Here is a 9,827-nt window from a genome sequence, read left to right on the forward strand (position 1 = left end):
TCACACAAAGACCACTCAGAACCCTTTCGACAGAAACTAATACAGTAGTAGGATCATCATTTTTCCTATTCACGTCAAAGTGCAGAGTTTTTTTATAGATACATTCTTGTGTTTTTTATTTTAGAACACAAATACACAGCAAAAACTGAACAAACAGGTCACCAGGGGTTATAATATAAAACTAAAATATTATCAGTAGTTAGCCCTATGCTAAGGATTACTGTTGCAATAATCCCAGAAAGAGAAAGAGGGCTACAAGAGAAAATTGTAAATGTGATGACACTGATAAAGGGATTTCGCAATACCAATACCATTTAATTTCTTTCTATGTCATATTCAAAATTGCAGCAGTTTTAAATGCATTTAGTTTTCCTTGGTTTGTTTGTTGTGCAAGTCAGATGGCATTTTATTTGTAATTTGATTAAATATACAGAAAAACACAGCTTTAAGCTCTAATTCTAGATGTGAATAATCAAAGAGAAAGCACCCCTCTGATTTTTAGAGTTTGTTTTCTTTGCAGCTGTAAAAAGACAAGATTAAGTTAAAAAGATATAATGTTTAGAGAGGAACATATAATGAGCCATCTCAGTCTAAGGCATTATAAATATAAAGCTGTTGTTGGATCTGGGTTGTGAGGCTGTGTAGGTGTTTTTAAGAGCAGATGACTCCAGGAAACACACAAAAAAGACTGACAATTCCCCCTTTGCCCCTGGCGAAGGGGTCAAAAGTGAAGCCATGCACAAAGCCCCTCCAGCTCAACCCAGCCCCCTATCGCCTCAAGCTGAACGACCCCCGCTCCCTCTCTAGGCTCTGCTGGGACCCCGGTGTTGTGTATACTGGGTGGTACTGGATAAGGGAATGTGTATCCTGATCCTCTGACCTCCTGCTCTTCTCCTCTGAAGCTCCCCTGTCATAGCACTTCTCAGCCATGAGGATTGTTTTTATGTTTGTCTTTCATGACTTTCACTGCATCACAAAGTCCTGTTCTTCAAAGCTCAGATGACTGAGAGTCAGAGATGAATAGGTTTCTGAATGCTGAACTTAAATTTGTACTGTAGTTCCTGATGGTCTGTGAATAACTGATGAAGGAAAACCCTTACACTTGTTCTCACCAACAGGGAGCATCACCATGGCTCTGCTGGAGAACCTGAAGCCTGGTCAGATTTACTTTGTAAAAGTTTCTGCATCCAACAAGATGGGTGATGGGCCATTTTGTCATACGGTGGAGCTGACAGTACGAGCAGATCTCTCCTCTGGTCAGGATCCCCGGCTCTCCCGTGGCTCCACACACTCCACAGGTCACTTGATATGTTTTCGATTGGGGTCTTCTTGTCATAGAACTTGAAATTAATGAAGCTTTTGACAGATGATCTGATTGTGTTGCCTTCATCCTTCACAGCCTTTTCTGATGGTTTCTACCACCTGGACCAAAAGTCGATGACAGGGATCACTGTGGGAGTTTGCATTGCTCTCATCTGCATTATAATCTGCGCTTTCGTCATTGTCTGCAGAGGCAAAAACAGGTACTTACTATGTCTGAACACAGTGACACCAGCACTGACTGTACTTAGAAACAGGTTCTGACACAGACTTTAAAACAGTAAAAGTCCAGTGTCCTTGAGTATCTTCTATCTGTAGTGACATCATGTTTGTTTCCCTCCAGGAAATTTTCAGCAGTAAAAACGTACAGAGAAGGAGTGAGCACATCTGCCTTGGCTGTAGGACATCTGGCCTCTGATGGACAAGCTGAGAACGCTGATGTGACTGTGCCAATGATGAATCAAAGCCATTTCATTGATGCTAAGGTACCTAAACATAGTATAGCATTTAACATGGTCACTTTAAAAAGATATTTCAACTTTGAGTGAACATGGAATTGTAAATAAGGATACGAATGGTACAAATCCATTAATCATGATAATAAGAAAGTGTATCAATCATGTTTTACATTCAGTACTGGACATGTGTCATACCTTTTCACACTTACATTTTTCGTTTTTCACTTTTAGGGTGGAACAAATCTCATGATCAATTGTCTAGGTCCTGTTCAGCCTAACACTGAGAAGAAAGAGAAATGGTTTTCCTTCAGCAGCCATGTGAAAAAGGACAGTAAAGCCGTACAGGTATGTTTAAGAATCACCAGTCCTGCTTGTTCAATCAACATTAGCACTTTGTAGATTTGGTTGAGAGTATGTGAAGGCAGAAATAGGTTTTTTTAGAGGCTGTAACACTCTGCAGCTACACAACCAAGCTGTCAACGCTTAGACTAACAGACACAACATTTTCTCTGTGCTACAGAATAAGAAACATGGCAGCGCCTCCTACCAGCTCAGTTCAACAGTATTGACCTTTGAAGAGGAGCTGTCCATGTCTCCAGACCAGCCCAACACCATGCAGGCCCTGATCTGGCGTCCCGGAGACACGGAGGGCTCCTCCAACAGCGAGGGCAGCCATGAAACTGGCGACTCGGGTCGTTACTCTCACGATGAGACAGAGATGACCAACCTGTCCTCTGGTGCCAGCAGCCGCCCACCGTCTCTGTCAGCAGAGGACTGCAGCGGCTCGGACTGCAGCGGCTCAGCTGAAGAGCCGGGCGAGCTGCTGGAGGAATGTCAGACCGACAGGAAGTTAATGGAATCTGTGGAGAGCTGTCGTTATGAAGTGGAGGGCAGTTCTCAGTCTGAGCTTTCTCTCCAAGTGTGTGTGTCAGAGTGTGCCTGAGAATCTATGTCTGTCTGTGTGTGTGTGTCTGTGTGTGTGTGTGTGTGTGTGTGTGTGTGTGTGCGTGCGTGCGTGTGTGCATGTGTGCACGTGAAGGCGGTGATATACTTGCACAAGAGTTGAACTGTATTGATGTAGAAAACAGGGAATCACATACAAATGTCTGGAGTGTCATATTTGGTTATTTACTCTTAATGTGAAAATCAAAGGAACATTTCAATTTTATTTTTTAGAAATAGCATTATTCACCTTTTGCCAAAAAGTAAGATGAGAAGATTGATACCACTCTTCTGTCTGTTGAATATAAGGCTACACACAGTAGTTGGTTAGCTTAACTTGGCGCAAAGTGCAGAAACAGAGGGAAACAGCTAGCCTGGCTCAGTCCAAAGGGAACTAAATGTGCCGATCAGCACATCTAAAGCTTATTATATCTCATTTGATTTATCTGTGCAAAGACTGATATATAGAAACAAGTTGTGGTCTTTACAGAGTTTTAGGTGCCGGCCTATTTCTTGATTGTGACAACTAACACCCTGCAGTCTCTGCTCATTGCCTGGTAACAGCGCAGAACCAAGACATAGTCAGGCACGTAACCCTCCATAAAATGAGTGAACTGTCGTTTTTACACATCAGTTTATGCAGGGGTTAAACAAATCATATAGCATGTTCGTAACTGAATTCTTAGTGTGCTGGTACGATGATTTTGTTCCCTTTGGACGGATCCAGGCCAGCTGTTCCCCCAAAGTTTTTGTGCTAAGCTAAGCTTACTAGCTGCTGGTGGTAGCTTCATATTGAGCAAACAGATAATGAGAGTGGTATGGATCTTATTATCTAACTCTTACCAAGAAAGTGACTAAGCATATACACCAAAATGTTAATGTTGCTGCCACCAAGAGAAACTGGAGAAAATGGTGACACTCAGAAAACAACAAAGCAAGACAAAGGAGGGGGAATAAGGATTTAGAAACCCCCAGATATTCTCTGTCGCAGCAGGTCAGGCTGTGGACAGATTTGACTGAAATTAACCCACATTACCCTCCTGCAGTTATTCTCTATTGCAAGTATACCACATTTCTGAATGTAAGTATGAGTGAGAGGTGCAAAGAAACAAAGAGATTGCCTTCTTTTTAATCCTTTATCTTCTTTTGGTCCAATACACAATGAACAGAAAGCCAACAGATGCCTTTAACCATATAAGTTGTTGGCAGGGAGCGGCATTTGATTTCTTTTTACTTCTTCCTTTTTTCATTCAGTGAATATGTTGGTTTTTTTATTTTCTCGTTATTTGTGTGTGTATGTTTTTGAAAAAAGAAAATCTCACCCACCATGAATGTTTAAAAAGCCTGTTAAGAATGCGACGAATGTGACATTTCTGACATTATTTAAGAGAGTTTATCACTGGAGCGAAAGGGAAGCGCGAGCCCTTTTCACTGATTATCTACCTCGGTTTACCTCCGGGTAAACTTCCACTGTATATTTAATAACTACTTATACCTACGTTATGTGATGGGCTGCTTCAGTTACATTACATTGATACTTCCTGATGACTTTCTTCTGATTGTCATCCCATTTTGTGTTTTTTTTCTCTTGCATTGTTCTGATTTATGGATGGTAAGGGCGCTGCAGCTTTTCTCCTCTTGCTCCGCCTATCGTGTGGACTGAAGAGGTGGGAACACATACTTTTCTTATTTATCTCCTCAGATGTTGCTGAGGTGCTGTGCCAGTATTAATAATATGTTTTTGTTCATTTTGTCCATTATTGAGTAATGGTATGAAAAGATAATGAATGTCTGCTTTTGTTTTTTGTATGTGCAGCTGCCCTTGCCATTCCTGTTTTATACTACCTCATTTAAGAATTTATTTTATTGTCTTGTTGTTTTCCTAAACTCAGGGAACAAGGTTTAGTACATTTGAAAAGTCATGTAATGTTACATGCTGATCTCACAGGGTATCTTCTCAGTACTAAACCGTTGTAGTGTGTAATTGCCTAATAGAAAATGCTATGAATGTATCTCCGACATTGTGTGCCAGTAGCTCAGATGTTTGTGCTGCCCTCCCCAACAGATGGAAACCCCCTCTGTAGTGTCTCCTCAGGTCTTGTAACGTCTGCTTTTACAGCAGACTTTCTTGTTTATTCTTCTTCCTTTTTAATTAGTGTAAAGAATCACACCAGAAGTGCTTGCAGTGGCATGTCGGTTCAGAAAAGCTTTATAATTGGCCTTAATGTGGAAAGCGTCCCTCAGAAGCTGAAGCCTAATCTTTCTGAGGGAGAAGCGCCACATGAGGACGCAACACTTGAAGAATGATTGTAGTAAAAGCAATGGAAGTGTTTTAATCAGAGATGAAAGTGAAGAATTGAATGAACACCATGAAACTTTAGTAAGAAAAATCTATATTTTTGTTAGAAGATAATGTACTACTGAGTACACATTGTAGTTTCTTCTCCCAAGTAGTTTTTTGTTTTTTTCCCCCCGTAGAGTAGATAAAGATTAGCACTTGTCTGCCCAGTAGTTTTGTATTATTGGCCAATGTGCAGCGGTGACTTGTGATGCTAAAACCCAAAGAGTTGTTTGCTACCTGAGTTTATTTTAGCCTCTTAACTAATCTCTGGCAGAAGGTTACTGAGGAATGCAAAATAATCTAAACAGATTAGACCAAAAATGAGTTAATACAGCCTTTGAGATGAGTTGAGGCGCTCCTCCTCCAAACGAAGCCTTGCACATTAGTGGCCTTGACCTGCGACAAAAAGAGTGAAGATAGTCGCAGGTTCAAACTCCAAGGAAGTGCCAGCAGGATACAACAGGAGTGACAATTATAATCAATTTTATGCACACGGGCCAAATGATCCTTACGCAGAGTTCCTCCAAAACTGTTGCACACAGATATCTGTACATTGTAGGGGAAATTATGAGAGTTAAATACAGTATATTATATTGATTAGAAGTCTGTGTTGCAACAGCGCAGCTGTGTGTCAATGTGCACCCGCTGATTTTACACCTCCAAAAATAACTTTGAAAATATAAAGTACATAAAGTATTTAGTAAGTATTGAAATACCATGCTTTTATACAGATAAATTGAAGATCTAATGACAAAGATTAAAGAAAAATCAGTGGGTGTTGTCACATGTCTGTGTTTTTAATCAGAGGCTTCTGCAGAGGATTCAATCATGGGAGATTTTTGGGATGAAAAGTGACACAATCAGCTTAATTTTCTTTTGAAAAGCAAACAATGTAAACCAAAGATTTTTTCACAAAAGGTCACCGTTGCATATTGGCAAGAGATCAGTTAAAAAGTATCCTATCTTCGTGTGAAATGTCATTTTCATTGTTCTCGAACTCATTTGAGACTGTATGTGTTGTACTACGAGACAGCAGGATGGAAGTGTCACACCATGTTTCTTAATCATCTTTTATGTCCAGAATCATGTTTGACGTGTGATACATGTGTTCATATATCCTGTTTTATTAGAGCTTAAGGGGCTCAACTCAGAACTTGGAAAATAGCACTCACGTTTATTTACTGAATCCAGAACATGATTTTCAAGTGATGTTTTGGAGATAACTGACTTCTTAATTCACAAAACTGCAGCTCTTTGTGTTTTCAACTTGTGATCATTAGACACAAAAGTACCAGAGTTGTTCAGGTTCTGAATTGGTCTGTTGAAGCTCATACAAGTTTTTAAGTGCTACCTCTGATACAGTAAACTTGGGTCATTAATGATTAAAGATTGAGGTCAAAATGTTTCTTCACCATCCGCGAGACCCGTGACGTTGGTCTGCTGTCCATCTCGTGAATGGTGTTATGTTGGAATTACGTTTCTGTCCGAGCATGTGAATTTAAAGGGATAGAAAACACAGTCCGGTCTCACTGTATGTTCTTCCTTTTGCAGTAATGTTGTGTTTAAATAATGTGAGGAGGAGCGCTGCGGGGTCATTTACAGTCAAACTCAGGGGAACCTGCAGCTGCTCCTCCTCTAAGAGAAAGCAGGTTTCAAGTATTGAAAAATGAATGTACCTTTTTGTAATTATTATGTTTTCTGATATTTTCTGTTAATGTTTTGTTATAGTTTGTCAGTTTGTCTTTGTCAGCAAAGTCACTTGCAAGTGGGGTTTTGCCAAAAATGTTTAGTTAGGAGATTATAGATAATTATGAAAAAGTCTGATTCTCAGTTTAAATAAAAGTACAAAAATGGCAACTTTTCTTTTGTGAATGTGTTTTCAGTTCTTGTGCTGCTTGAAATACGAAACTAGGACAGATTAAACATTCATTTGTTGTTTTATCTTTATGCTGTTTGAGAATATAATTTTTAATAGTTTTATGGACAGTTCAATGATGTTTCATGATTTTCATGAATGACCTCCCAGAGAGGACACCAATACACACCAGAATATATGTGTATGGCGCGCAGGTGGTGGAATGGTTAGAGCGCATGCCATAGACGCAGCCGACCCCGGTTCGATTCCGGCCGGAGGTCCTTTGCTGCATGTCACATCCCCCTCTCTCTCCCATATTTCCTATCTGTCTACTGCTTAATAAAGGTGTCTATGCCAAAAAAAATGAACATAAGCAGAATATATGTGTATATATAACATGTCAACACTTAAAATAGGTGCAAAGTAAATTAAGTGCAAGAACTGTCCTTAAGTTGGTGCTTTATACTCCTACTTTACTAAAAGTACTTTTACCACACATTAAAAATAATCCATTACTATTAACAGTCCTTCATTGAAATCTTAATGTATATTCAGAAAATTTACTTCAAAGATTTTAAGGTACTTGATGTAGAAAACAGACTGTTGCACATCATTAGACTGTTGACTACTCATTCATTAGGAACTTTTGTAGTTGGTTGAGGTGGAACTGATTTTAATCTATTTCTGACAGAATTGCCCCTTATTATTATTTTAATTATGGATTCATCTATCCATCCATCCACTGTCTGTAACCGCTTTATCCCTTTTATGGGGTCGCGGGGGTTTTTGCTGGAGCCAATCCTAGCTGTCTCTGGGCGAGGGTAGGATAGTCGCCAGCTCATCGCAGGGGCCTCACTGATGGCAGAAGCCACCATGCAATGTGCCAGTTACACATCAGGAGCAATTTGGGGTTCAGTATCTTGCTCAAGGACACTTTGACATGCAGCCCATCTCAGCCCAGAGCTGGGATTTGAACCAGCAACCTTCCATTCACTAGCTGACCTGCTCTGCCCTCTGAGCTACAGCCACCCCTGGTTATTTTATGAAAGGGTGAAAAATATTGAGAAATGTCATAAGTACAGAGCCCACAGTGAGACCTGCACAGTGCTGCTTCTGTCCAACCAACAGTCCAAAACCAAAAATACATGTCTAATTATTTTATGTCAATCAACAAATTGATTCATTAACTAACCATTTTTAGCTATATTTGTCGTAGCTCCTCATATTTGTTGTGTGTATAAGGTTTATTTTGTAAAGTAACTAGTAAATATAGCTGTCAGACTCCTGAGGTTGCATATTTCTGAGATGTGCTGAGGTGAAAGAATAAAGTTGAATGAAAAGAAAAATAAATAAATAAAAGTGAAATAAAGATTTCTACTTGAGTATATAACACTTGAGTACTGCATATGTAATGTACTTAGATCCACCTATGAAACTATTTCAGTTAGTAGTAATAGAAATGTACTTTCTATTCCTCTGCATGTATTTGACGGCATTAATCAATCCTTATTCCCAGATGAGCAGGTTTATATATTTAAAAACTTGATACACTCATTAACTGTGACGATGCATTGTTATAGATTAAACAACAGTGTATGAGGTTTATTGAAGTAGCAAAAGCTTGACCATCTACAACATTAGATGCTGCTTACGCATTAATATATAAGCAATAATGATCCAATAATGAACTTCTAACACTGTAAATCATAAAAAAGTTAAGAGGTAATTTACGTACTGATTTGCATTCCTAAGCACGTAAGTTTGCTTCTTTTAGAACAAAGAAAAATTGTCCATAAGCATACTCATATACAAATAAGTCTTAGGAAAATTATACACAGCAGTTAGTGTCCTGTTCAGAATAAAAGATTGTCTCATTACACAGTCTTCGTCACCTTACTGTGCTTTATTTAGTCAAAATACACTTTTCCTAGTTGCTGCACGTATATGAGCTGAAACTATATTTGCCATTATGTAAATCTATTATGCAAAGCACCTTACAACTCAGTAAATACCTTCTACTACACAGACACACACACCATAACCTCGACAACTGTGACCTCTACTGTTACTACACGTTAACAGCAGCAGATCTTAGAAATACTGATCCACAATGTAATGACACAAAAACTATGAGGATTTCATTCCACGCAGCGTCTTTATTATTTAGTCTTCATCCCCCCTCGAAAACGTGAGATGCATTTTCCCCGGTAGACATACAAATAGGCCAAAAATGATTGTAGTTTTGTGTATTTTATGTCCGTTTTCTCCAGAGCAAAGGATGTGCCCTTATTCACACAGAAAGACAGGAACAACAGTTATTGCCAAAACAATTATATTAATGCTTGTCTTGTGTTTCGTTCGTGTTAAAATGTCAGTATATTACAGCGTTTGTTCATTTTTGCTTAATATTAAAGCAACATTAACTAATATAAACACTGTAGATACATGTGATTGTTTTCATGAGTCTCCACAGGTTGCGCCCCAAGTATTTGCATGAATATTTAGAGCCACTAAACCGCAACTACCAGTTCCGCAATATAACTCAAACACGCAAAGATCTAGCTGCTGGCAAGGGGCCAGACGACACGCGCTCAAAACTCATAACAACGACGACCACGTGCTTCCTGATGGACAGTTGGACTTTTCAGCATCATCTTCGTGCTTTTTTAAAACGTATAAAAGAGTTGCAACACTTTACAAAACACACAGTTCGTTTCATTTTGTTGCGTTTTCGTCTCGATTCATTTTGTAGGCGGTCTGCTTTGTCACGCTTCCTTGTTTATGTTTTATCTGAGTTTCCACACAGCTGTTCCGCCCTCGTTGAGCCTGTTTGGTCACCGCGCTGACTGATGGGAGTTGTTGTTCTAAGAGTTTGGTGAATGCGTTGTGCTGCACGGCCAAGTATACATGG

At 39.4% G+C, this 9,827-nt stretch overlaps 1 protein-coding gene across 1 annotated transcript in view; it reads left to right on the plus strand.

Moving 5' to 3' along the window:
* Window positions 1-6,914, plus strand: part of prtga (protogenin homolog a (Gallus gallus)) — a 31,952-nt gene extending 25,038 nt beyond the window's left edge. The window contains exons 15-19 of the mRNA XM_030413533.1: window positions 1,119-1,298; window positions 1,400-1,523; window positions 1,664-1,805; window positions 2,010-2,123; window positions 2,299-6,914. Of these exons, the coding sequence (XP_030269393.1) occupies window positions 1,119-1,298; window positions 1,400-1,523; window positions 1,664-1,805; window positions 2,010-2,123; window positions 2,299-2,721 (983 nt within the window). The 3' untranslated portion in view covers window positions 2,722-6,914. The remainder of the gene's footprint in view (window positions 1-1,118; window positions 1,299-1,399; window positions 1,524-1,663; window positions 1,806-2,009; window positions 2,124-2,298) is intronic.
* The last annotated feature ends 2,913 nt before the right edge of the window (window positions 6,915-9,827 follow it).

This window comes from Sparus aurata, chromosome 4, assembly GCF_900880675.1.
Source record: "Sparus aurata chromosome 4, fSpaAur1.1, whole genome shotgun sequence".
Taxonomy (NCBI): Eukaryota; Metazoa; Chordata; class Actinopteri; order Spariformes; family Sparidae; genus Sparus; species Sparus aurata.